The sequence below is a fragment of the Erithacus rubecula genome (genome assembly GCF_903797595.1).
Source record: "Erithacus rubecula genome assembly, chromosome: 4".
Taxonomy (NCBI): Eukaryota; Metazoa; Chordata; class Aves; order Passeriformes; family Muscicapidae; genus Erithacus; species Erithacus rubecula.
The window spans coordinates 5210930-5238708 of record NC_136686.1 but is presented as its reverse complement, the minus strand read 5'-3'; the positions used below and the strand labels follow the sequence as shown (position 1 = coordinate 5238708).

The 27779-nt window shown below is 41.0% G+C and overlaps 2 protein-coding genes across 3 annotated transcripts; one reads left to right on the top strand and one right to left on the bottom strand.

The window, feature by feature from the left end:
* Nucleotides 1–341: 341 nt before the first annotated feature.
* KRAS (KRAS proto-oncogene, GTPase) lies at nt 342–23726 on the top strand. Its single transcript, XM_079304271.1, is given in 6 exon segments — nt 342–552; nt 1459–1581; nt 6775–6953; nt 8367–8526; nt 20170–20239; nt 20242–23726. Coding segments are annotated over 5 exon segments (588 nt in total). The 5' UTR covers nt 342–552; nt 1459–1470; the 3' UTR covers nt 20310–23726.
* On the bottom strand, nt 20362–27726 carry ETFRF1 (electron transfer flavoprotein regulatory factor 1). Of its 2 annotated transcripts, none has more exons than XM_079304274.1 (4): nt 27652–27726; nt 26630–26734; nt 26303–26533; nt 20362–20490 (listed from the first exon to the last, which is right to left on the bottom strand). In XM_079304274.1, exons 2-3 carry the CDS (start codon nt 26672–26674, stop codon nt 26321–26323), a joined length of 258 nt encoding a protein of 85 aa, XP_079160400.1. In that variant the 5' UTR covers nt 26675–26734; nt 27652–27726; the 3' UTR covers nt 20362–20490; nt 26303–26320. The 2 variants fall into 2 exon arrangements, with proteins under 2 accessions (XP_079160400.1, XP_079160401.1); XM_079304275.1 differs by lacking the exon at nt 27652–27726 and adding an exon at nt 27213–27349.
* Nucleotides 27727–27779: the final 53 nt, after the last annotated feature.

Below are 27779 nucleotides of genomic sequence, written 5' to 3'. Positions count from 1 at the left end.
TGGTGTCCAGATGGCTCTGGAATATCCCCGGTGAAGGAAATTCCCAGGTGGAGCCCCCTGGGCTCAGTCCCTGCCCGTGGCTCTGGTGCCATTGCTGGGCCCCGGAGTAGAGCCTGGCCCTACTATGCCCTCCCTGCACACAGGGACACCCAGCGCTCTCGAGGCTGATCCTCAGCCTTTCCAGTCCCTAAATCATCTCCGCAGCTCCCGCTCCAGGATCTCCAGGTCTCCCCCATGCTGAGGGTCCCAGGAGTGGATTGGGGAGTGGCCGCAGGCGGTCTCGAACCCGCGGCCCCACGCTCGGCAGCGGGAGGGCGGCGCGGGCGCTGCCGCAAGGGGCGCTGGAGCGCCGAGCGCATCGATCGCGGCCGCCCATCCGCGCATCGGCGCTCGGCTCCCTGGGCAGCGCCCGCCCAGCCCTGCCCGTCCCCCGCCATTTCGCACCGGGACGGGAAGGGAAGGGACGCGGAGCGGGAAGGGAAGGGAGAGCACAGGAAGGGACGCGGCGCGGGCACGGCGGGTGCCGGGAGCTCCCGCGGCACAGCCAGCCAGGTACCGCCTATCCCCACCCCGCCGAGCCGGGGCGACCCTCTTCCTTCCTCCCTCCCTTGCCCGCTTTCCCTTCGGGGTGGGAAGCGCAGCCGGCGCCCCCCTCCTCCCCCGTGGCCGTTCCCCCCGGCCCCGTTCCCGCTCCCATCGCGCTGCTCCCGCCGCATCCCCCGAGCCGCATTCCCGGTGCTTCCCGGCGGCAGGGGACAGGTGGCCAACGCCCTGCGGGACCCGGCGCTCGCCCGAGACATCCCCCACCCTTCCCGGAGCCTTCACCGACCCTGTGTTTTTCCCCCCAGCCCTTCTCCCAAATCCCTGAACCCGGAAAGTTGGGGCGGGCGCGGCGCTGGCGGGGGCAGAGGGAGCCGGGGCGGGGCGGGCGATGCCCGGAGCCGCGGGGTCTGTCCGCTGTTAAAATGTAATAAAACCCACCGTGATCTGGGCAGGGAGAGCCGCGGGGGAAGCCGAGCTGCCCTGCCTCAGTCCGGGCACGGACAGGCGTTCCCGGCTCCCAGCTCATCCCGAGGGGAGCTGGGACGCGCCGGGAAACGCGGGGAGGCACCGGGAGGAAGCAGCGGGGAACTAAATCCCTGCACGGATTAATTCCCTGCACGAAACACTCCTTTGGCCTTTCCCGGAATGCAGCGCCTTTTAAATTTATTTAGTGTATTTTTTTTTTTAAACTTATTTCGTGTGTGACCGCTGCCTGTCGGCCGAGTGCCCGCTCTGCATTCCCTGCGTGTGTGATATTGAGGAGCAGCATTCCCTCATCCCGTTTTGTCTTGTCTTGCAGGGAGGGAGCTGCTTCCCGGTAATAGTAGAGGATCCTGACGCTGAATGAGAAGGCATCGGCAGCATCCTCGTTAGTGGGAGCCCAGCTCTGCTTAATGTTGGTTTCTTTGTCATCAGGTCTGCTAAAAAATGACAGAGTATAAACTTGTGGTGGTTGGAGCTGGTGGTGTAGGCAAGAGCGCCTTGACAATACAGCTAATCCAGAATCACTTTGTGGATGAATATGACCCCACAATAGAGGTAAACACTTTCATCTCCTACTTTTTTGTGAGGGGAGATTATCAGTTAATAATGGTGCTTGTTTGCTCTGGGCTCTTACCACAAGGACAGGGCTTTAGAGTAAAAAGAGCTCAGAGATATGCTCTGAGCTGGAGACAGAATTGCTGTGGAACAACAGCTGCAGTAAAAAAATGACCAGTTCTGATCAATTAATAGCATGGTGTTAATTGCCATGTATCCTTGGGCAGCTGAATGCTGGGATCTCCATGATAAAGTATTTGCAAACTCACTTGAAAATGGTTGGTGAGACTCTTCATAGCTTTGTGCAACCTCTTAAATGGGGCATTTTTCCTCTGATAAGAAGGAAAATTAGTGGTTGTGAAACGTGTGTGCCAGCCTTTCTCAGTTCTTATCACTGGCATCTGTTTCACAGGCAGATCCCAGGGAGAAATGTGTCCTGGTATGTTACAGTGAAGCAAAAATTGGAGCCTGTTTTATTTTTTTCTCTGTTTAAACACATCAGTGTGTGTTTCCCTATCTAGAGAAAATGTTATAGGTTGGCTTCTGGGATGGGTTCTTTGGAATACATGGCTCAGTACCTCAAAGTTTGAAATTATATTTAACCTTTCAAAGTTGTGCTGTTTTAAAGGTTTATAACGAGCAGGCAAGCTCTGCCTTTTAAATATAAGAAAAATACTGGTGTTGTCTGGAATCTTGTGTGGATCACTGCATTTAACAACCTCAGACTCTATAAAAGGAGAAATGACACCATAACTTACCCCAGGTTTTTATGTTCCCAGCCCAGAAGCTCTGCATCTCATGACTTCATTTATATGTTTATCCAGTAAGGCTCTTGAAGGCATCACAAGGGTTTAAATCTGGATTTAAAATGGAGACTTGGGAAGTGTGTAGGTAGTAATTTTCAGGGAGACACAAGCATGAGGAGCTGGTGCCCCGAGGTGGCACAAATTTAGTGAGATGTGTTGACTTGAGGTTGTTTCATGTGCCTGTGTGTCTTCTTGTCTCTCTCTTGCATGGCCAAATAACATCTTGCTTGCAGGTTTTGTGACTAGACATGTGCAGAAAACTCTTAGACCAGCAGAGCAGCTCTTTCAATGACTTAAGATGTGAAGTTCACTACTACAACAACCCTAAACACTTTAAAATCACACAAAATTTGCTGAGAGGGACAAACCAAATGGGGTTTTACTTTTTCCTTCCTTTGGAGGCTGTTGGTCTTTGATGCTTGTTCATAATTACCTGGGTTTCTCTTAGGTTGGAGGTGTGTTTAAGCACTGCAGAAAGTGCTGTGCAGCTTCCATCTTACAAGCTGTGCCTGTGTAAACAATTTAGGAACACTGGAACTTAAATGCCAGTATTCCTGGAGCTCTTGAGGGGTTTTGCTGTGCGACCAGCTGGGTGATTTGGAGGGCATTAAATACATTTTTAATGTAAAATAATAAAATGAAATACAGTTCTTTATAGAATTAACCTGAAAATCCCAGAACTGTGTCTTTTATTAATGGCGTCATAGACTCATTTGGGTTGGAGGGGACCTTCTAGATCATCTTGTTCCCATGGGCAGGGACACTTTCCACTAGACCACGGTGCTCCAAGCCCTGTCCAACCTGTCCTTGGCCATTGCTAGGGATGGGGCAGCCACAAATTCAGTGCTATGGTCCAGAATCCACGTGTTCTTCTTTAAAAATGACACCAAAGTAACTGGCTATTAAGCAACCTCATATTTTGCCAGCTTGTCACATGCAGCAGCATTCATTTCTGCTCCTTTTACAAGGTCTTGTCTACTAAATCCTATTCTTATCTTGTAAATTCTGAGACCTCGAGGATGGAAACTGTATCTTCCTCCTCCTGGTAACTGGCATTGTTTGTGCTCACATGTGGGTAAGCAATAATTCAGTGCCAGCAAGGGCAGGCTGTGATTTGGAGTGGCAGACAAAAATGAAAATTGGGTTTAAATGCTCCAGTTCATGCTTGGGCAGAATCCCACTTGGCTGACAAGGGTTGGTGGTGGTGTTTCTTGTGTAGGTGCAGTTGTGATGCTGATCACAGTGGTTGTGGAGTGAGTTTTAGGCAGTATGAAGAGATAATTGCCTTGCCTGGTAAATAATTAGGATAGTTCAGTTGTGTCACTACTGTTGTTTGCCACTTACTGCTGTTTCTTTCATTGCCATACAGCAGAATACTCGTTTTCCCTGCAGATAATCAGGCAAAATAATTTGGGGTAAGATAGAAGAGATAGTTTAGTGTGCATGGTATATTTCATAACTGTGCAGTTACTGAATAATTCTAAATATTTCCTGTGATTAACAGAACAAAACTCCACACTTCTAAAATTCTCATGGTGCAGCAGAGGAAAAAACCACACTAGTTACTTAATTACAAGTGCCTTTAGAGCCTTAATTTTGCTGCTGTATTTTGGTGGAATAGACCTAATGATTCAACAAAGAACCTGGTTGGAAAACGTCGAGTTCCAGAGCCTGCTTGAGTGTTTTATTGCTAAAATCTGAGCACAGCAGATGGCAGGGCAGGGGGAGGACTGAGAGTGAGTGTTTGGGTGGCTGCAGTTGTTCAGATACTGATGCTTTATGTGTGTTTCACAGCCCAGTGCTTTATTTGAAGGAGATGTCCGAGCAAGGATTTACAGCCAAGTAATTTTAAGTGTTTTATTTTAAATTAAATGTGTAGCAACCATTGTAAATCTGGCCTGAGCAGTTGGGGCAGTGCCCTCTACTGGCTGAGGATGAGTGAATCTTCCTTGTGACCATTCTGATTTCTTCAATTTTTACATCTTTTACACTTTCAGGACATTTCAGCCTTAAATATGTGTTGTCTTTTATGCAAGGGCAGCTTTCCTAGCTGCTTGTCAGAGGTTTTGAAATTGGATTAGCCAAATCCCTTGGCTGATTTAGGAATACTGATATTTAAATCCGTGTTCTTAAATGACCTGTGCCCTTGTGAAACAAGCACCAATATTTAGTAATAGCTTAGTCTCAGCAGCTGTGATATTTTAGCATTAAATCTTTGGTATAATGGAGTTTTGTGGAGTAATAATTACTTGCCTAGATGGGATTTATTAAGCACTGTTTTTTTTTTTTTTTTCAAGCTAAATTCCATATGTAGCATAAAGCTGAAATTTCATATCACATTTTCTTATCAGTGCTTGTGAGCAGATGGAATTATTACTCCTTTAATATAATTCTTGCTGGTTTTTATGGCTTGCAAAAGGCCAATAAAAGCAGGTTAAGTAATCAGTGAAATTTTTAAAAGTTGTATACTGGGGAAAAACTAAAATTTCACATTTTAAGCTGGGTAGGAATCAGGAATTTATCTTCTGGCTTGCATTATTTCTGGCTTGCATTTTCTTTTTACTTAATAGTGTCAAATGTGATTTCAGGTTGGATTTGTTACAAGAAGGAGAGGGGAAAAGGCCAAAAATCAAAATATTTATTATTTCACTTGTCTGGAAATCATAAGCTTCAGTTTTCTCTCCTGCATCTTTGTTTTCATTCTGGATTGTTCACATCTCCTCACTGGGTAGTCACAAAGATTTTTCTCCCTAGAAGTGGCAAAGCAACTTAGCACCTCAAAATAGTAAATTTTGTATCTGTGCTGTGCTTTCTGCTTTTGGCTGCTGCTGCTAACATGGTGGGCAGTTCTTAAAAGTGATTTTCTTTTCTCCTAAAAAATGATGTTCTTTGATGAGAATTACTTAAAGCTTTTGTTTACAGCTCAGTTGAGGGGAATTTCTTTCCCTTTGAAGTCCTTAAGATGGAAAGGAATAGTACAGGCTTTTCAAGAACTGCTTTTTGTATTTTTGAACTACCAGTCAAATTGCAAGAAGAGAAAGTGCAAGCTTTGTAAATATGTATGGTGAAATGACAGAAGTTCTGCTAGGACTAAAAGGGATCCTAGGACATGGGGGATCTGCTCCTGAATACAAGTGTTGGAATGAGGATGCATCCTTAGGTTTTGGGGGTTTTTGTAAATTTTTTTTCCTCTTTAAGCAGCAAGATAGAATATTAACTTGATTTTAGAACACATTGAAGCTTGTGTGTTTCTCAGCTGCATCAATATTTAAACATGGCTTATAAGTTTCTGAAGTAACTTACTTCTTACCTGAACACTGAATTTGCACTTCAGTGAAACAAATAGTCCCAAAATCACGTTGGAGGCAAACTTTAAGGTAAACATAAGTATTGTTTTACCTGATATTGTGAGCCTGGATGACATTTAACAGTAAATGTGATATTACAGAGTTGATTTAGTTTAAAATACTGTTTTTTACAACAGGAAGGGAGTCTTTTGTAGGATTACAAATGGATAGAAAGTGCCTGGGAGTAGGTGTGCAGTGCCCAAAAATGGGTACAAAGGAGGATAGGTTGTTCTGAGTTCATCTTGCAGCTGGCTGGAATTGCAATTTTGATTCTTTAATTCCCTTCCCAGTAGCTTAGAAGAGCAGCAATGATTTGTGATAGCAGGAGTTTTTCTTCACACCTGTTATTTGTTACAGGGGCTGCTTCCTGGGAATAATTCATGGGCTGGTTGATGGCACCTTTTCCAAGCTCATTGCCATGGCTTTATTTCAAACACAGAGGTGTTTATAGGAGTCACTGGGCATGTGATGCTCATCACCTTCCTGCTAAAGCTGTGTAGTCCTAGAGCCTGGCACCAAAACAGGGATGTAACAAAATCTAGCTGGTGAGACTTTGTACAGATTTTAGTCACTTGAGTCAGTGACCTGAAAGCTTTGATTTGATAGCACTGAAATAATTTGTTCTGACATCTCTGTGAACCAGCCCATCAGGGTTTTGATGTGGCTCTCTTGGCTGAAAAGCTTGATTTTCAAATATTATCAGCTCAACTCTGATAACTTAATAACAGGTATCATTATACACACCTGCTCTGGCACTATCCCAAACACTGAAGGCTTTTTATTCTTCACTTCCTTTTCAGTGGCAAAGATTTTTGTAGTTGTCTTGCTTTTGTATTCTTTCTGATTTATTATTTTGTGCATTCTTGTAGCATAGAATGAAGGACAAATTATAGTTGAAAAAACAGAATTAGCAGATTGAGCAAGCTTAAGCAGAGTCAAACCTTTTCAGTCATTCTCATTGCTGGTAATTAATTTGATTTACTGCTGTTCAGAACCTTACCTGTTTGTGGTTAACCAAGGTGTATTTTTTTTTTCCCTAGGATTCCTACAGGAAGCAAGTAGTAATTGATGGAGAAACCTGTCTCTTGGATATCCTTGATACAGCAGGTCAAGAAGAGTACAGTGCAATGAGGGACCAGTATATGAGAACAGGGGAAGGCTTCCTGTGTGTGTTTGCCATAAACAATACAAAGTCTTTTGAAGATATTCACCATTATAGGTGTGTGTATATGGAGATGTATATGTATATAGTCCACCAGCTCTTATTAGGTTGTTCTTCCTCTGGATAATGCAGTGATCTCTCATGAAATAGGGAAAATCTGAAAATTAACAAGATTGCAACCTATTTGTGCATCTGCTGTCTGGAATTTTGGGTAATTTGAAAATCTGTCTCATTCATAAATGAGGTGTAAATTTTATTGTGACTTAGTATTCTGAGTCAAGACTTATCCAAAGATAAATTCTGTCCATTCTATTGATGAAATCATTTGCTAAGATGGGAAAACTGAAGCTGGTGTAATTGTACAGGCAATAATGTCAATTGCTGGTTTGGTTTGGGGCTGGAGGGAGAAAGACTTGGGGAATATTGTGAGAAGAATAATCTGTATCAGCCCTGATGGCTGAGAAGGATGGATACACAAAACTAGAGCTCCAAAACGACAGTAAAACCAACCTGTCATTAATTTCTTCATATTACCTTATTTTAAATAATTAGTTAAGAATTCCAACCCATGCCTTTACCTTACTGTTACCCTGAATTCTCCCTGGGTATTGTATTAGAAGCCAATGCAATTCCCACCAAAAATCACTGATCAACAGCATCAGCCTAAGGTTAGTCCCAAACATGTGTTACTATATCCACAGTTAAGTAAAATAATAATTATAATAACAACAACAGGGTCTATATTAATTAAGGAACACACTGCTAGATTATTTGGGAAGGCAAAAGTAATGAAATTAATGATTTTTATTCAAGATTCTTCACAAGTACATCTAACAAATTTCAAGATGCTTTCTAACTAGTGCTTGAAAAGACTCTTAAAATTTTTCTCTGTAGAGAGTCTGACCAGTGGTCTTCAAAGTTTTAAACCCCCTAAGTGCAGAATTTTTAATGCTGTCTTTAATTAAAGAACAAAATAAAATCACAACCTCCCCCCAAAACCAAACCAAAATCAAGACAGCAGACATGGAGCTTTTGGCAGTATTTTGGCAAATTGAATGAATATTATGAGTGTTGAATGTGAGAAGTAAGTAGTAAGATTTAATACCAGAGCTTGTTAAGCTTATGCTGGTATTAGCTGGTAAAAAGGAAAAAAAAAATAAAAAGCCACCCAACTAACAAAAAATAAAACCAAAAAACAGTGTAATGACATTAACATCTATAGTAGCTTGTAAAATGTCAGCCTGTTGGTTGGTTGGTTGGTTTTTGTTTAGTAAGATGCTAAACTTGGTGGTGACAGAATTGGTCAGTTTATTTTTTTAGTGGCCTCCAGTAGTTCATGTGCAGTAGATTAACATAGAGAATGATGTTCAACTCTGTTAATTTTATGTTTTAAGTGTCTTGAAATCTACCATATAAACTATTAATATTAATACTTTTTAAATGCCATCTTTTCTTCTTCTTTGGTTTTAGGGAACAAATAAAGAGAGTTAAAGACTCAGAAGATGTCCCAATGGTGCTAGTAGGAAACAAATGTGATTTGCCTTCCAGAACAGTAGACACAAAACAAGCTCAGGATTTAGCAAGAAGTTATGGAATTCCTTTCATTGAAACTTCAGCAAAGACAAGACAGGTAAAGCTCAAAACTTCCCAGATGCCAAGGCAGAGCTCTCAGCTGAATTATCATAATGTGAATTATTCCAGGCATTTGCTTAGTCATATCAAGGAATGCATTTCTGCAGATTGGAAATCCTTGGGGTGTTTCTTCTTTCTGTCAACTTGCTTATAATTGTTAATTGTTAATTGATGAGTGATTGATTGGCTTCAAGTGGGCAAGACTCAGAGTGAGACCTGGCCTGCTCTTGCTCTCCTCTGTCAGGTGGTTGCAGTATTCTTAATCTTGTGAGAGGTTTTAATAGAATAAAAGCACTTCCTCTTAGGGGTGAAATGCTTATTTTTCCCTCAGCGAGAGGATTAAACAGACAAACAGCTAATTAGTTTATTCTGGTTTAAGTGTTTTCATTAATAAAGGAATTTTTCCTTGAGGCATTCATTCTCTAATTAGGGGGACATGCTTGATGCACCTAAGCAATTGACCTTAAGGCTATTTTTGAAACTCCTGAGTTAGTTTTTTGTGTAAAACGGTGCTTTTATTAAGATAATATACTTTTCCTAAGATTTGAGAGCTCAGTGTTGGTTTATTGTAACTCACTGGTCTTTTCAGTGCCTCTCTTGGGCTGTGTACTGGTTCAGTACTTCTGGAAGAAAGCAATCTTGAAACATGCTGGTTGGTGGTTTCTCTTTTAAGAGCAAAGATTTTACTGTCAGTACAAATTAGATCAAGCCTGAGTGGCTCCTGCTCTGCATCATCAGAAGTGTTATGTGCAGGTTGTGAATCAGGAATTCAGGAGGTAAATAAGGACAGGATGCTGCAGTTTGATTAACTGCTCAGAATTTCTGTAGAGATCCAGCTACATCCCTTGGCAGAATTTGCTCATAGCTTGTAAGGCATTTTTGGATCTGAGAAATGAATATTTTATTAGTGCAAATTTGCTCCACCAACCCAAGTTTTTGACAAGTTGAAACCTGGGCTAATAAGTAAAACTTGACAAAGCAAGGCTAACTTCTGGCAACAAAGAAAGTCTCTGTCAGGTAGGATTAAAAAAAAACAAAGCAGAATTACCAAACTTGAATGACAGAATAAATTAGGCCACACAAGTGTCCTGAAGAAGGGGGCATTACAATTGAAATGAATAATGACAGTGGCTTTGTTTGGAAGGTGCTGTATTAGTGGCTGTCATGGAGATGTGAGGGAGAAAAAGCAACTCTGAAATTACATTTAGTGTTTGAAACAATAGAAGTGCTGCAGCCACATCTAGGTTTTGCTTTGTTTAGTCTGTCTTATACAGCATCAGGCTTTGTTGGGGAAATATTCCTTGTGCTTAGCCACTTCTATTAAAAGGAATATTTTAAAATAAAGATGCCCAGTGGGCTGTTTAGAATCTGTTGGATTCAAAAAGTTGGCACCACTAGGGATGGTTGCTGATTCTTTCCCAGTGCTGTTCAGAGCATGTTGTGCTATGAAATTCTTTCATAGGATGCTGTGTAAATGGAACATTTTTGAGAAGAGAAAAGGGCATTGGAGAAAGAACTGGAATTTAGTTCTAGCAAGAGGATCTAAATATTGGTGTTTGTGATTGTATGTACATGTGTGTGTATGTGCACAGAATGATTTTTCAGTCACACTGTCCTTATATATAAATATATATATAAACACACACACCTTCAAAAGTAATTTTAAATTAGGGGAGTGAAAGCATTTTGTGAGCTGCATATGGCCTGTGGGCTATAGTTGTATTCACTCTTTGTCTAAAAGTCAATATAAAAATAAAACTCTGGTGCTCTCTGTCCTCATGGAGAATTTCCAGGTATGACCAGATACAGCTGGTGATCTTCTGGAGTCTGTGGGAAGTCTGCCATGAACATTTCAAAGTAGGAACTTATATTTTCCATTCCCATCCTCACCTTCCACCACATGGAAACATCACTAATGCCCTGCTGAAAGGCACCATTTTCCTGCCTCTGCCCTTTGCTGTGCCCAGTTTTTCTGGAGCTCAGAGGGAATCAGAAATGTTTCTGCAGGAGGAAACTGGGAAGGTGGAAATGGGAGGGAGTTGTCAGAATAGACTTTTTTTCATTGCCAAGGCACTTTTTAAAAAGGATGGCATGGCATGCTCATGCAGGATGATGTCTCAGCTCAGTTAAGTTTTTAAGATTTTTCAAAAATTGATAGGTAAGGACAGAAAAGAGAAGAATATTGAAATGAAGTACAGAAATAAGTTGTTCTAGGAGTTAGTGTGTTTGGGTTCTGACTGAGAATAAAGATGCAAACAAATCGCAGCAAGAAGATTGTGTTTTAAGCCAAATCCCTCTGTGAATTTGCAAGCAAATCATTGAATTCATCAGTGAAACCTCACATTAGTGGGCCCTACAACTTGGGTGTAAGGCTACAGATGATTAATACTTTGAGTTAGACCACTGACTGAAATCAATATAATGTAATTTATGAAAAACAGTGATAATCCTGTTTCTGAATGTAAGCAAGTGGCAAAATTGATGGTTTTGTAAGGCCATGAGCAATTACTCATCCCTTCCCAATCCTTATGGAGAAGGGGGATGAATGGCTTAGGTTTATTTTGATTGCTGATTTTGCTCTTCTCTGTTTGACATAAGCTTCATATTCAGGTTCTTCCCTGTCTACATGAGCATGTAGCTCCCAATATTACCAATAATATCAATGAGAGATGAGGGACAAACTTGATTTGTCCCCACCAAAGCTTCTCCTGTTCTTTATTTGGCTTTTCCTTGCCTGGGAATTACACAGGGCAAAGCTGTAAGGCTGAACCCCAGTGTGGTTTGACTGTAGAGCTTTGTTTCCCTTGAACATTTCAGCTTTGCTGCTGACACTGGATTCACAGGAAAAGCAGATGAATGAGGATTATTGCAAGCAGAGTAAAGGGTTTCCCAAAGTTTGAGGTCTCATTATTTAGAATATATGCTTAAACACACTTTTGGAGTGTATAATGAAGAAGTTGACCTAAATCACCATAATGCTGTTAAAAAAGCATTTTGGTTATTTTAGCTGTCTGGTGTACAATGGGTTAGACCCCAGCCTTGTGATCAAACTAAGTTGAGAACCTGTGAAGCAACTGGGGCAGTATTTACAGAAATTCACTCCTACATCTCAGTTAAAATTTATGGCTAACTGATAACTTAGTTTGCTTAAACCATTTTTAGGGGTTTGTCATATCAGTTTAATGATATTGTATCACTTCAAGCCATCTTTAATCCAGCTCCTATGTACAGGTTTCATCTTAAAGCTTTGTTTTCAGTGAGTTTAAATTTGGTCAGGCTTTTTACACTGGGGGTTGGATTTTTTCATGTCACTTGTCTGTTGTAAGTTAGAACTTTTCTGGGAAAGCTTAGTCCTCCCCCAAGGACAAATCTCCAGGGGAAGAAAGTTCTGGTTGCTTTTAGGAGATCAGCTGTGATCAAGTGTTTAAGGATGGACTCAGAACAATTTAAGTGCTACAGAAGTAGAAACTTGTGAAAATTCCTCTTTGGGATACTTAGGTATGTGTTTGAAATAGCCTTTCTTTGCACATGGTCATATCTTAAATTGAGTGTTTGGCTGTCATTCAGGAGGCAAAAGCACCTCAAAAACATTGCCTTAAGGTCCTGGGTTCCTTGGGCTGTTTGGATTTTGGAGTTTTCAATAACTGCCAAAAAGTGGTTTTGCTTCACCTCTGACAGCTAAAAAAACTGGTTAGTCCCATTTTGTATATATGGTCATTCTTTACTGAAGGAAAAAAAAATACTTCTTGTATTGGTATTCAGCTTATTTAAGTTTATTCAGTTTATTTAAGTTTGTAGGATAGGCATCTGGCTCTTTAATATGTCACCTTGTGCTAATGATATGAGCAAATATGTGCCTGTACAGATTTTTTTCAGAATAATCTCTTTGAGCAGGGTTCATAAGTCTATTCTTGGTGGTGGCAGTACTAGCAATAATTTCTTTTCTCACTCTGTATCTCTCCATCTCTCTGCATTGCTAAAGCAAATTACAGCTCCTGTTGGTGATGGGAAAGTTGGCAATAAATGTTGGCTCAACAATTGTTACCTAATTTTTCATGTGAAAGCTCCATAATCAAATTGCATCTTTCTGCTGCAAAACAGTAGATTTGCAAAAATGTTGATTCTTGTACAACCTGTGCTTTGGCACATAGCAGCTGATCAATCTTTCTTTCAGAAAGAAACTCCCATTCCCTCCAGAAAAACATGGAAGTATGAGCTTTACTTGGATTTGGTCTGTTTTAGTGGCTTTCTCTACATTTTGCAACCTGTCAGACCTGAAATGTAAGACTTGTCCATCCTTCACTACATCCTAAGAGGGCACATTATGTACATACAGGGAAATACAATCCAATAGATCTAATTCATTTAATCTTCAAATTGAAGAGGCTGTAGTTCAGGAGAACCCTCAGATAAGGAGCAGTGTGTTAAAAATGAGTGTTCAGTGTGATAACCTGTGGCACAGTAATTGTGGCAGTAAATGCTAGCTGGCTTTTGTTACTCAGTGCATAATACAAAGATGAAATGGAAAGAGAATTTATAGGAAATTTGCCAAATAGAAGCCCACAGTGTCCATTGGTAGCAATAAAGCTTTGGGGCTTAAGTGGTTGTGGTGCTTACCATGACCATCAGTGTGTTCTGGTTTGATTTTCAAATGATGAGTTTGTATTAAATTAACTGCCCTGTTGATCTGATTGAGGAGACAAATACTGAGATTGATAGTAAGGCAGAGAAGAGAGAGATTTGCTCTCCCCTTCCATAGCTGCAATGGACCATTTTTCATCTTGTTCTAATAAGAACATCCTCACAGATTGATCTAAAACTTTACATTTTTGCACAGCTATGCTAATTTTGAAATATTATAACTTAGAGCTGGTGGTGTATTTCTTTATATTGTATTTGGTTAAAGATGTCTTCAGTCTCCATACATTTTTATTTTTTTTATTAATGCTTGTAGTGTCATATCCAAAACAACTCTGCCCCAAACTTATTATTCTTTGAAAGTTTTAGTTCTTTATAAACACTTAGGAAATCACCTGCAGGGCTTTTTTAATACTTTGTTAGCTTGATTCATGGATTTTTGCAAAGTTCCCCATCTTACTAAAGAACAGAACATAAAGGATCTTGCTTTTCTTTGCCCAAACAGTAACATGTTCTCACTTTGGCTCAAAACTACAAGTGGGTGGTTTAACTGTGTGTGTTCATAAGCATTCCCCAGTTCACAGTCTAATAATGTTTTGTGCCTCCTGCATGCATCCATGCCTACAGAAATGTGGGAGTAGATTGAGTACACAAGCAGTATCATTTTCAGCAATGGAAGAAAGTAAGTCTTTCTCTTTTTTTTAGGCTCAGTTACCCTGCACAGAAGAAAAGCAGGGCTTGAAGTATAGATATTCACAATAATTGGTTATCAATAAATGTTGAATTAAGTATTTGTCAAGCAGCAGATGAGCAAGGCCAGCATTTTAGGTACACAAATGAAGCCCCATATAGTTCTCTCAAGTAAAGCTCATATTTTCAGTGGTTTTGTTGTGATTTTTCCCCTTCTATGGGTGTCCCAGTTTGTCTCCATCATTAACAAAGCCATTTTTAAGGAGTTGTGTTTTACAATGCAGAGAGTGGAGGATGCTTTTTATACATTGGTGCGAGAGATCCGACAGTACAGAGTGAAAAAAATCAGCAAAGAAGAAAAGACTCCAGGGTGTGTGAAAATTAAAAAATGCCTTGTAATGTGACAGGGTAAGTTTGCCATGTACCAGGGTATGCTCTGCAAATCACTTGCCAAATAAAACTGATTGAGGGTGTCTTGCCAATCAATGACTTAATCTCACATTAAAACCAATCACATTGAAGTGTCCTGAATATGGATTTGCTGTGTTTCGTGGTGTTTTGATAAATGGATTAACAAGAAGTGTTTACTGCATATTGAATTCTACAGCTGGGAAACAGGGGTACAATTCTGAGGAGGAAGAAGTTAGGGGGAAGGAGTTTCATTAGTAGTTTATTGTAGGTGCAAGTCCTCCTCAGATTCAGAAATAGGATGTTCCTAATCCAGCAAAACAGTATTTGACTGGTGCACAGGATTTTTTAATTCTCAGGGCCTTCCATATGCCATGCTATTTTTTTCCTTGTTTTTCCCCAGCTTAAAAAAAAATACCATTTTTTGTGGGTTTTTTTTTTTTTTTGTCAGCTGTAATGCTGTGAGTGGTCCAAAATTGCATAAAATAAGGTTTCACCTTCTTTTGACTGCCTTTACAAGATATGAGGGTCAAGGAACACAGGAGGAGAAGAGGGGACTAAACCAAAACTAACAGAAAAGCACCAAAAAAACCCAATACCTAAATACTCACAAAATCTTTTTTGTAGTCTGTGTATAAGGAAAAAGAAAGGAGGTGAGGACAGAGGAAACTGCTATGGAAGAAGTGCTTGTCTAAATCCCTTCTGGTGCTTTTTGAGCAAACCATCAGAGCAGCTCCTTGCAGACATTCCTATCCCATTAATTCTTTACCTCTTTCTGCACCAGTGCAGAGAGTGAGTTGTCATTCTTTATGTATTGTCCAAGTGGAGGATGGCCTGGAATTTCCCATTTTATTAAAGAAAAACTTCATTCTTTTTAAGGTGTGTGTTTGTACTTCAGAGTATGTAGTATTTCAGAAGTAGTAGAATTTGGGTTGTATCCTCAGAGACTGTCACAGTGTGGGGATATTCTCCTCAGTGAGGGAGTTTAGTTTCCCTTTCTGGGGAAGAAATTCTGATTCATATCAGTTTTTACTAGATCTGTTCAGGCATGTTAGTCTCAGCTTTTAAGTGATGAATGACTGCTCAGAGTTTTTAGGTTTTTTTTTTTTTCCTAAAGAAAAAGGTGGAGTCCATTTTCCTGGAGACGTTCAGGAAATGACTGGATATGGCACTTAATGCCATGACATAGTTGACAAGGTGCTGATCAGTCAGAGGTTGGACTTGATGCTCTTGGAGGTCTTTTACAACTTTAATTATATGATTCAATCCCTTTGTGATACACTTTTCATCACAGGTTTCCTTTACAGGAAACTGGAAACTTCAGTTATGAACCTCCCTATTCTTGCATCCAAATTTCACTAAAATTGATGCCATCAAAACACTTTGTTTTATCCTTCCCTGGCTATCAAAACAGAACAAATAGAAACTGGGCAAGATGACTTTTGATGAGAGCAGTAGAAATTGAATTGCTTAAGCCCTGTAGCCTTCTGGAAACCAACTTTGCAGTTTCTTGGTGTGTTACTGATGGAACCATACCACAAAGTAAATTTTTTTTTTTTTAATGCTGGGACTTGAAAGATTCTGAGTCCTGTCTGCTTTCTCTTCAAGTTGGGAGAATGAGAATAGGATGATGGGAATTGTGGATTTTAGTGGAAGGATTTTTGCAGATTTTAAGGTTCTTATTTATCTCTGTGAGCACATGCTTTATTTCTTACCAGCTTCCTACTTTCTTGATGGTGATGTCCAAGAGAAATATTTTGGGGGATTTTGCACTTTTGATGTTTTGTTCCCTATGAGGGAAAACTTCTGTCAACAGTGAATGTTGTTGAGTTTTGGATGTTTGTTGTTCTGATTGCTTTTTTTCCCTGCATCCTGCTTAGAAAATAGTCTTGGATCTAAAGCTCTAGAACTTGAGAGTCTGCTTATGGAAGGAATCATCTGCCTTTATTCCCAAGTGAATTCTACATGGTATTGATAGGCATTTTCAACAACTTTCTATTTTGAGAGTTAAGCTGGAGGAAGCATATTCCAAAATTATTATGGCACAGCTGTAGTTCAGTAGTGATTTGAGTGGAATGAGAAGTCTGATAATTAAACCAGCCTGGCTTGTATTATTTTCCAGTCAGTAAAAAAATGTATTATTTTAATCTGATGTGTAGTAGGTGGCTAAGGAGAGCAGCACCTGATGGTGTGAGCCTTACAGCTGGGATTTTAGACTTCAGAAATATTCATTGTAACACAGACTGCCAGAGAATATCCTGTAAATAATCAAGTTGGATGGCTCAGAGTGTTTTTCTCCCTCTTGGAACATTGTTTATCTTGCTGCCTGTGGGATGCCTTCTTAAGATGTATTAGTCTTGTACAAGGTAACTGAAAACTTTGACTGTCCAGACTGCCAGAGCTGCTGTTGCTTTCCAAGAGTTTCATTCCTTTGGCTGTTACACAGTAAAGCAGAAGGGACAAAGTATCTTTTGCTCCATTTGTAATTTCCAGCTAGCAGGGAGAAATTTCCAAAACTGCATGAGAAATCCTCAAAAGAACTCGTTTTGTCAAAGTGTCAGATTTTTTAAGTAAAAAGCCATTCTGCAAGCAGACACCTAGGTAATATAATCCAGGTTGAGCTCGCTTAATAGGGAAAAGTTTGAATTAGAAAAGTTCTAGATTTTAATTTAAAAACACCTAAATTCCTGATTAAACTGCAATTGAATGGTTTCTCTCCACAGTACTATAGAGGTGTACAAATAACTTTTATTCCTCATGAGTGATAGGTGTATATCTATATATGCTTTAGATATATTCATAAAATATAAAGAACTCCTACAATTTGGAACTTTTTTATGGTTTTTTGGGAGGCTGGGTCTTTAAGGAATTTTCAATTCCATATGAATTTGGTGCTTCTTATTGCCAGCCAGGTTTGTTGCTGGGTCTTAGGTGTGCTCTGCATCCATGGGACCATGTGGGGCTCCAAAATCAAATTTATAGCCAGGAGCAGGATGATCCTGTGGGATCAGTTCTGCTGTTCTGTTCCCTCTGCCCTTTGCAAAAAGCAGAGCCAGGAGCAAGTGCACCTTTAGTGAAGCTCTGGGCTTCAGTTGTGAGCCTCACAGGGAATTGTGAGCTGCTAATCTAAGGCTGGATGTAAAGCTGCCTTTCAGTACATCTTAGCTTCCCCAAAGGCTTGCACACAATAAGGGCATTGTCAGAGGGAGGAAGGTCAGCTGCCTGCAGTCCCTTCCTGCTGAAAGAGCTGACTGGAAAGGTTGGCAGCCTTTGATCTCACAGCACTGATGCCTTCAGGGACCTTCTGGAGACAGAGGATCCACTACTTACATTTAAAATTTAATGGGCAGGCTGAAAAGTGCAAGACCTCCCTTTACTTTGTGTTCTCCACTTCTGACTCACAAGTGGTCTAAGCATGGTTTTGTTTGTCATGTTCTATTGATGACCTGAATTGAAGATGAATTGTGGCAGGACCAAACATAATCAATAATTAGTGAGGCTTGGTCTACAAAGGTGTAAATGCAAGGATGAAAGCCAGGTCAGTTCTGTGACCTGGTCAGGTGGAAAGTGTCCCTGCCCAAGCAGGGGTGTGGAATGAGGTGATCTTTAAGATCCCTTCCAACCCAAACCATTCTATGAGTCTGTATTGCAACATGTGCTGCATTTGAAAGATCATCATCCTACTAGGTAGAAAAAAAATCTCAGCCTTGATTGGGAAGTCATGTGTTTAAAGGTTCATGGTAGTATCTGGGTATGACTTTGTACAAGTTATGTTCTCTGCATTTATTTTAAAACAAGTTTAATGAGGGAGGATTTCTCATTTGAAGACTTTAATTGCAGCTTTTAGGTGTGTCTCATTTGAAGGCACCAACTGAAAGCAAATTGTGAAAGGTGGTTCTATAAGGCAGTGTGAACAGAACAGTTGTTCTTATATGGTTCTTGTGTTTCAAGAATAAAACTTGCTTTGTCTGTTGTGATAGATTCTTAGTGCTGTCCTCCTCTTTAATACTGAGATCTGCAGTGGAATCATGAAATGTTGTTACTTCTATAGCATTTCCCTACTTGAGCATTGCTAAATATTCTCTTAGTGCATTAATGCTGAAGCTGTTAGCAAAATACACTAATTCTCTCTAAAGTAATACCAAGTATTTTTAATTTTCCAAAAACTAATGAGTGACATGACCTTTTGCAGGAATAAGGCTTTTCTCCCGCTAGGCATGCTGCATCTATTTTATGTTGTCAATAATGCCTCAAAATGTAGAACAAGTTGTTTGCAAGGTCTTGTGATATGCAAAGTGTGCTATTAATATTGGGAGATGCACTGCCAAGGACTTTGAGCATCAGTTGTGTATAAATGTTTTATGAACTTGAAGGTTTTAAATAAATTTAGCTTTTACTGAGTGCTGCTTTTTAAGGGAAGCTATTTCACACTTCCCTGTTGTTTGGACTTTTCATATTAAGTTTCATCACCACTTAGTTTGGCTGAACTGGGTGATTTTTGGCTTTTTGTTTTTTCAGAGTTCACTTTCAGTTCTTTACTGAAGTAGGCATAGAGGAGGAAATGCAGAGTGTTACTTTTTTTGAAGGCAAACTCGTGTGGCTGAATTGCTAGACCTCTTTTATAGTGATGCATTTGGCTGCAGTGATACAGTAACAATGCTCAAAGATACAAGGAGTAAGGCAGCAAAGAACCAAGAAAATGTTTATTTTGAGGATTTTATAGCTGTCTGTACTCAAATTGTTAAATATAGGGGCAGACTGAAATATGAATACTTTAGTGGGACTTGAAGCAACCTCAGAGCAAGGCCATAAATTGTTTCCCATAAGTAAGTTGTACCAAAGTACATTGTACAGCTTTGTATTTGATAGTGGTCCATATCAGGATTTTCTAGTCTCTTTAGGTCAGAGTTAATATTGGTCAGCTGCAATTACTCCTGAAAATAATGAAAAACTACTCAGTGTGAACAAACTTTAGCTTTTGTTTCTGTAATTTAAGTCTTGGAGCAATGGAGATTTAAAGTGACTATGCAGCACCAGAGAGAATGTGTTTCAAGTGTCCTTAACTTTCAAAGTTGAATAGAGTGATTTATCAAATAATTTATCATTGGGGCATGGGACTGATTTGATTGATTTGCATGTGTAAAGATTTATAAAACCATGGTGTGATTACTATACCAGTGTGCCTGATTAGAATATGTGGATTAACCACAACTATGTCTTTGGTATTATTGGTACAAATATTATAATTCAAATTCCAGAGCTGCATATAGGCCATTAAAGCATAAATAAAGATAATTAATGCTTCATAACTTCTCTTTGAGTGTGGTGAGGCTCTAGCACAGGCTTCCCAGTGAAGCTGTAGCTGCCCCATCCCTGGAAGTGTCCAAGGCCAGGCTGGATGGGGCTCTGAGCACTGGGACAGTGGAAGATGTGGGAACTGGAGGATCTTGAAGGTCCCTTCCACCCCAGGCCATTCTATTATAATACATATTTATTACCTAATTGTGAGGTGTTATTATATAAATGCACACTCTGTACATGATGCTGTTCTAGCTTGAGGTGGGGTAAGGTGTGCTTTTGGGGATGGAGACAGCACTCTCTGCATTGCCTTCCTTCCCACATCAGCAGTGGAATTTCACCTGTGAGTAACTGCAGGATGCCCTAAGCCCAGTTCAGAGCAGGTGTCAGCTCCTGCTGCCACCAGAGCAGTTCCCTCAGGGGGTTGTGTCAGTGCTGCTCAGAATTCCAGAGAGGAACAGGATTAGTCCTGCAGCCAGGATTCATTGTTCAGAGGATGGCAGGTAGGCAGCAAAATGGGCTGATGGAGCCTCTCTCAGGTGCCAGGGAGGGACACAGCCTGTGAGTCTGAACCTGATGCTCATTTGTATTTTCTGGATCTTTTCAGGGTGTTGATGATGCCTTCTACACATTAGTCCGAGAAATCAGAAAACACAAAGAGAAGATGAGCAAAGATGGTAAAAAGAAGAAAAAGAAGACAAAGACAAAGTGTATAATTATGTAAATACAATTTATCCTTATTCTTAAGAAGTACTGAAGTAATTTTGTACATTACACTAAATTATTAGCATTTGTTTTAGCATTACTTTACTTTCTGCTTCATGATCCTGTTAGCTTTACCTGAATGCTTGTTTTAAATGACAGTGGAAACTTCATTCCTCTTAAAGTGCCAGTATTCTTTGACTGTTGGTTCTTGAACTAGCAATGCCTGTGAAAATAAAAGAAAAAAAAAAACAACAAAAACCCAAAACAAACAAAAAAATACCCACAAAAAACCCGAGAACTGTCTTAGGACTCTTTGGTGCATGCACAGTTGCTAACTTCCTATTTTTCTTACTGATTGTGAACTTCTGTTCTGTGTGCAAAGCAAACAAATGATGCTCTACACATTTTAACATCCCCTCTAAATTTTTGGGTTTATAAATTTGGTTGGGAAAAAGGAGTAGTTAGCAAAAGAAACTTTCATTTCAACCTTTTCTTTATTTTAGACTGATTGCAATAGAGAGAGACCAGAAGCCTTTATAGTCTTCCTGTAGATTTTGCTTCTAGGCATCTAGTCTTGTAGCATTTCAGATCAATTTTAATGAATGTAAAGAGAAAACTTTCAAAAAAAAAAAAATTCACTGCAATTTGTCACGGTTGCTCCTTAAATACTCTATTTTTTCTATAAAAAAAGTTAAAAAAAAAATAAAAAAAATTTTAAAATACAACAATGCACACCTGGCAATGGAAAAAGTAAAAGTTCTAATTAGGTTGATTTGCTATTGTTAATGCATTGCTTTAAGAGCTTCACTGACTTTTTGTGTCTGAAGAGCAAGATGAAATCCCCCTGTGTCAGAGCTTTGAGTAGCTTTGTTCAGTTGGGTCAGGATTTCACCCTGAGTGTCCCTAGGAAATACTAGAATGCCTTAACAGAGAAGTTGATTCAAATTCTTAGGTTAATTCATAGATGGACCCAGAATTTTCCATAAGAATTAAATCAGAATCAATCCTAAATTACATAGTGGAGTAAAACCATTCTTTTTATTTTTTTTCCCCCAAGAGTGGCATGAAATATTTCCAGATGCCCATTTTGTGCAAAATAGGGGAGAAATTCTAAATTCTAGCAACATCAGATGATTGAATGGAAGAGTTGAACTTAGCTGCTTCATGCAAATAATTTGGAAATCCACTATGCCATGGAAGTGGTGTGGAATTTGCACAATCTGTCAGCATAGAACATGATCTCCAGAGTCAGTGTTGTTTGTGTGATGTCTGTGAAGTACTGATTCAATGGTTGGTGAGTGGCATTCCAGTGTCTAGACTGTCATGAAGCTACACCAAGAGTTTAATGTTGTCTTTCTCTGTGATTAAGTTATCTTGTGATTTTTGTTCTTTTCTCCCCCCACTATTTTTTTTTTTTTCCTGATTGGAATTAATGCCAGATTTTTGCAGGAGCTTTCACTTTTTGGTACTGCAGTAGCCTAGTTATCCACTGAAGTAGGAGCCAGTAGTTCCAGTGTTTCCAGTTTCTGGTGTCTCCCTGTAAATGTGGAGTTTGTTTCAGGAAAGCTTTGGTCCCTGAAGGTGCAGTTCTTCACAGGAGCTAACTCAGCTGCAGAGTGACACTGGAAGGTGTGACTCTGGTGTGCCCAAAAAATAAAACACAGGACATTGAAGTAGGATTGTTGGGGACACTGGAAAATTTGGAACAGGGAATACAGCATTGTCCTAACCTAAGGTATTCCATGGAAATTTTACACAGGTATGTAAAAATTGCACTGTGTAACTTGGACCATTTCTGTGAGAAGCATTATTTTGCTTCTACAAAAAAAAACCCAGACTGTTGTAGGTGGGGACCTGCAAAGCTGGCAGGGAGCACAGAGTGTGTGGATTGCTCCCATATTCTTTAATGTCATTGTGTCTAGGAGAAATCAGGCCTTTCCCTGCCTGTGCCCCCCTTTCCCACCCTTCACCAAAACCCAGACCCTCCTCTCAGCTTCAATGTGAAATGTAGGTTATGACATATTCTGAAAAACAGTAACAGGAGAACAGAGAACCTAACTTTATACTGTAAGGACCAATAAGGAGTAAGAACAGACTCTTATTGTCACAAAATATTTCAGAGCTTCCAAGGTTAAAATGTGTTGGAGACAGTTATTTGCACATTTTATACATTCTTGGTAATACAAGAAGAACACAGCAAAAGTGGGTTGTAAGCCTCGAGCAAATGGAAATAATCTTAAGGTTACTTTAATTTTGGTAACTGAGTCACACTGCATGTCAAATTAGGGCTGGTCTAAAATTCTGTTGTTAATTTAACTAAAAGCTGTTAGGAGAATTTGTGGCTGAAATGTCTTATTCATCAAAAGTGGATTTCTGTAGCTCTACTATAAAGCTATATATGAACCAGTGTTGGGGTTTTACAGCCAAAGTGAGCTGTAGCTGCCAGTCTAATCAAATTAGTACAAAATTCATTTAGATTAGCCCTTATTTACTTGAAAAAAAAAAAACCCCAACCCAACCCCACCCTTGCCACTGTTGTGCAGTTTTGTCTTCCTGTTTGTTGAGATTTGGTGAAGCACGTTGGACTGCAGCTTGCACAAGTTGCTCCATCATCACTGCCCTGCCCTGCCCTGTCTGAGATGCTTCCAGAGGACATCCCTTGGTGCTGTGTGTCCTGAGAGCAGCTCCTGAGCGAGCTGGGAGTCACTGCCCATGTCACCGTGTCAAACTGCCATGTGTCAGGGAGTAACACCTTCTTACTGTAGCTTTATGTAACTCTGCTCAATACCTGGATCCTTGGCTTGCTCCAGAAGGAATTATTCTGGCCAGTTTCAGTGCCCTGAAAATTTTTGCTACTTTTTTTGCCGTGTGGGCTTTGTTACAGTAACAGGATAATGGGTAAATACTGACACACAATCCTCTGCTCTTGTCTAGACTATGAAGCAATACAATTATTACCTTCAAAGACCATCAAACTGTAAAACAAATCATTGTGTCTCAAGTTTACATAAAGCTACATAGATGGTAAATCTTTCCTAACATTTCTTTATTCCACTGTCTTGTGTTTTCATGTTGAAAATACTTCTGCTTTTTCCTCTTGAGTGCCAACTTCTTACTAGAATGACTTCTTAATGTAATATGTTTACCTGGAATGTATTTTAACTATTTTTGTATAGTGTAAACTGAAACATGCACATTTTGTACATTGTGCTTTATTTGATGTGGAACATATGCAGTGTGATCCAGTTTTTCCATAATTTGGTTGTGTGACCTAGGAATGTTGGTCATGCCAGACATTAAGTTAAAAAAAAGAAAAAAAAAAAAAAAAGACCACTGTTTGTTTTAAAATTTTTAATGTTTTTAGGAGTATGTGCTGTGAGGTGATCTGGAATTTGTCATTTTTTTGTCAAACTGTACTGCTCCTATTTATTGTAATGTAATAAAAAATAGTTATTGTGAGTGTCTGTCCCGGTTTCCTTTTCCTCTGCAAGAATTTCAGGTAACAGAGCATCCCATGAATTCTGTGTGCTTGGCAGTTGTTCTCCATCCTTCCTTGCACTCCTGCCTGTCCCAGAGCTGCTGTCCTTCCCCCTTGGTGTCCCTGTCTCTGAGAGAGGGGCTGCTCAGAGCAGGTGGAAGTGCAGAGGAGCTCAGTTGATGTGGAAGGAGTTTTTCACATCAGTGTGGTGGCAGGAGCTGGAGCACATGTGTTTCATCACAAGGTACTGTACTCTGCCATCACTTTTTAAATTCTATCCTAGAATTCTGTGAGGATGGTGCTGCATCCCAGCCCCCTCCTCAGGCCAGCTGTATTCAGCACCTGGCTGAGCTCCTCTGGAACCCTTCAGGAACAGTTCCCAGGAATTGGTGCAGTCTGGAGGGCTCCTGCTTTTTAACCAACAGCCTTGGAAATTTATTTTGCCTGTCTGAAGAATACCTCCAGTGGAACAGCATTTTTGACATTTCAGAGGAAGTTACCAAACCTGGATTGTGGTCAGGATGGAAAATAGGTGTGACTAAACCCACCCCTCTTGTGCCCCTGTAAAGAGTGGCCTGAGTGAGGCCCCCAGAGCTCTCCTGGACTGCAGTGGGCAGTGGGTGACCACAAGTCTCCCTCTGTGTGTGGCCATCAGAGCCAGTGACCTCTTGTTTGCTGTACCTGGAGGACCAGCAGTGACAACAGTGTGGAATGATGCCCCCCTTCCTTGAGACTCAGCCCTTCAGCCACTGACAAGGTATCCAAGGTGAGTGCTTCAGTGAATTCCAGGGGAATTTATACCTTGTGCATACTCCTTCAGGATTGCTAGTGAGTGTGGGTGTGCTACAGAAAATGTACAATGGATAGTGCTCTCAGAGATTTTAAGCAGATTTGCAAGTAACTCAGGCCATGAGTGAGTTGCTGTTGTGCTTACAGGAAATTCTGTATGAATCTTTAGTTAAATTGTTTTAAATTAAACTATGACTAAGTGCTGCTAAGTGTAAGTGCTGTTAAACCTTCAGGCATAAACCACTGGTCAGATCTGGGGCTCAGTTTTGCAAGAGGGTCCACTCTGAACTTTGTGATTTAATGGGAGCATCTCCCTTATTCCCTTTATCCATACCCTGTTCCATCCTCACCCTTTTTGTATCTCCAACATAGGAGATAAGTTTTGGTTGATCTTGATTTTTGATTGATTGATTGTAGATTTTAGTTTGCTTTTTCTCTGTGTGCTTTAAGCCCCTGGTAAGTAGTGGAATGAACCTTGTTGAATGGACTTTGTCACATTCACACTTTTATATTAAACCTGGTTTTGCTGATGCCTTTTCTGGCAATTCTTAGACCTTAAAACACTCCTTAGTGCCAGTGTGAAGACTTCCTACTGCCAAACAGCTCTACTGCAGTGATTCCTTACCTATATTTCAAAGATTATTTCTCTCTCCAGTGTCATTTAGTTGGTGGAAACACCAACCAACCCAACAGTTTCAGCTCTGACACAAGTGTGAGTTTAGCCAAGGCCTACAGAGCTTGCCTGGAGCAAACAGCCATGGCCAGCCAAACTTCTCTTCCAGGGGCAAAGATCAAGTTTTCTGTTCCTGCTGCAGCAGTTACACAACAGCAGAAATCAGCAGTAGCAGGAATTGTCTTCAGGGCCCAAGTGCTTAAAGCACTGTGGTTCAAACACCCCCTTTCCTGACCCTGCAGTTGTCTCCCTGACACAGCAAGGTGGTGCCTCTGCCAGTTGAGCAGATGAAGTGGTTAAAAGCTTCAAGAATTTACTTTCACAGATTAGTCAGGGTTGGAAGGGACCTCTGGAAACCATTTAATCCAACCCTCCTGCCCAGGCAGGTCACCTGGAGCAGGTGACACAGGAACACATCCAAGTGGGTTTGGGATGTCCACAGAGAGGGAGACTCCAGGCCCTCCCTGGGCAGCTGTTCCAGGGCTCTGCCACCCTCAGTATACAGAAATTCCTCCTCATGCTGAGGTGGAACTTCTTGCATCATGTTTCTGGCTAGTGCTCCTTGTCCTGTTACTGGGCACCCCTGAAAAGAGCCTGGCACCATCCTCTGGGCACCCACCCGTGAGATATTTATACACACTGAAGAGATCCCCTCTCAGCCTTCTCTGAACTAAACAGGCTCAGCTCCTGCAGTCCCTCCTCATAAGAGATGCTCCAGACCCCTCATGTTTATGGCCTCTGCTTGATCCTCTCCTGCAGCTCCTTGTCTTTCCTGAACTGTGGAGACCAGAACTGAACACAGCATTCCCTCTGCAGGGCTGGGAACTTCACTTTTGAGAGGGTGCTCATCTCCAGTGGAAATGGTTCATTCAACGTGGAGGATTTTAAAAATCAGGTTCATCTTTCAGGTAACAAGCACAGCACCTTGAACTGACACCCAGCTATGGGGTTAGAAGAGGTCAGCAAAGGAAAACCTATTACCCATAATCTGCACACCACCTTCCTGGTGGGGAAGCAGCTCCCTGATTTGTGCTCTAGAGGCTTGGAAGGAGTTACATTTCACTTCTTTTGCAGTCAGAGCTCTTTTATTGTTACCTTTCCTGAGGGGTGTGGTTACTTGTCATCGCTGTAGTAGCGCTGCTTCATGGCTCGGTATTTCCTCAGGAAGTACAAAGCCTCCAGCTCCTTTATAACAAATTCTCCCCGGGCAATCAGTTGCTTAATTTTTTCAGGGTCTTTCTCATCTTTGTTTTTCAGAAAAGCTGCTTTCAAACGGCTTCTGAAGTAGTCGGCTCCTTTGGGATACTCCCTTCCAAGGTATAGCAGCTTGGAGAGAAAAGAACAATGTGTTTTTAATTGACTGAGTGAAAGGGGGTTCATTTTCTGCTTAAGGAAAGTGCTGGTAGCATTTAAGACACTTACATTTTTGTACAGTTTTATCACTTCACTTCTTAAAGAATTGGCCATTCTCACATTTCAGTGAACTCTGTCCTTGGGTGGTTTTTTGGTTTGTTTGGGTTTTGTTACCTGAAGGATAATCAATTTGAAATTAGCCTTCTCTAGGAGTCAGTAAACCACCTCAGCCTTCCTAAAACTTGTGTGTCCTACTGAGCCCCATTTGCTCTAATTCTGGTTCTACTCTGTTTCTTATTTTACTTTCTTACTTTTTATTCCATTTAGCTTCTCACTGTCTTCTCCCCTCCCCCCTCAAACAGAAAACAAGAAACTTATAATAACTTTCAACAACTGGGACACTTTGTGCTGTTCCTTGGCTGCTTTCTCACACCCTTACAATTCTGTACCTGCTGGCCTGGCTGCTTCTACAGTCTGCTAAAAAACATATAAAGTGATAAAGATAAAAATATAGGATACATATGTAAGTATTTTATATATTCATGTAGCGATGTTTATAATAATATTTTGATGTATTTATTTTTATCTCCTATATATTTCTGTATTACATATTCTTATATTGTATATATAGATATATCAATTTGATACATACACATGTATATTCCTGCAACTGTCGCATTCATAAATTTTGCATTTTTAAGGACTCTAAGTGTATTATAGATTGAGTCCAGCGAAGGGCAAGTGACAAAGTAAGTGATTTTTATTTCTTTATACATAAAATCACAGGCTTGCCTTGGTTTAAAGGACATTAAAGATCATCTCGTCCCCACCCCCAGCCGTGCGCAGGGATCCCTTTATCCCGGGTTGTCCCGAGCCCCGTCCAGCCTGGCCTTGGACGCTGCCAGGGCCGGGACAGCCAAAAATCGCGAGCGACTGGAACCCAATCCAGCTCCCGCTGCGGGGCCCCCTCGGGCCGCCAGCTCCCCCGGTTCCGTCCCCGGTTCCGTCCCCGGTTCCGTCCCCGGTTCCGTCCCCGGTTCCGTCCCCGGTTCCGTCCCCGCGGTCCCGGCGAGGCCGGGCCGGGATCTCACCCGCTGCTCCCGGAGCCGCGATCGCCGCTGTACGGCAGCGCCGCTTTACGGCAGCGCCGCTTTACGGCAGCGCCGCCGGCCTGAGCCGCGCCTGCGCCTTGGCCGCCAGGGGCTGCGGGCGGGGCTGC

What these genes read in the sequence shown, in the direction of transcription:
- ETFRF1 (XM_079304274.1), bottom strand. Translation starts at nt 26,674, where the DNA reads ATGGCCAATTCTTTAAGAAGTGAAGTGATAAAACTGTACAAAAAT. An exon ending in TGATAAAACTGTACAAAAAT is followed by an intron (nt 26,534 to 26,629) that starts GTAAGTGTCTTA and finishes TTTCTCTCCAAG; the next exon opens with CTGCTATACCTTGGAAGGGA.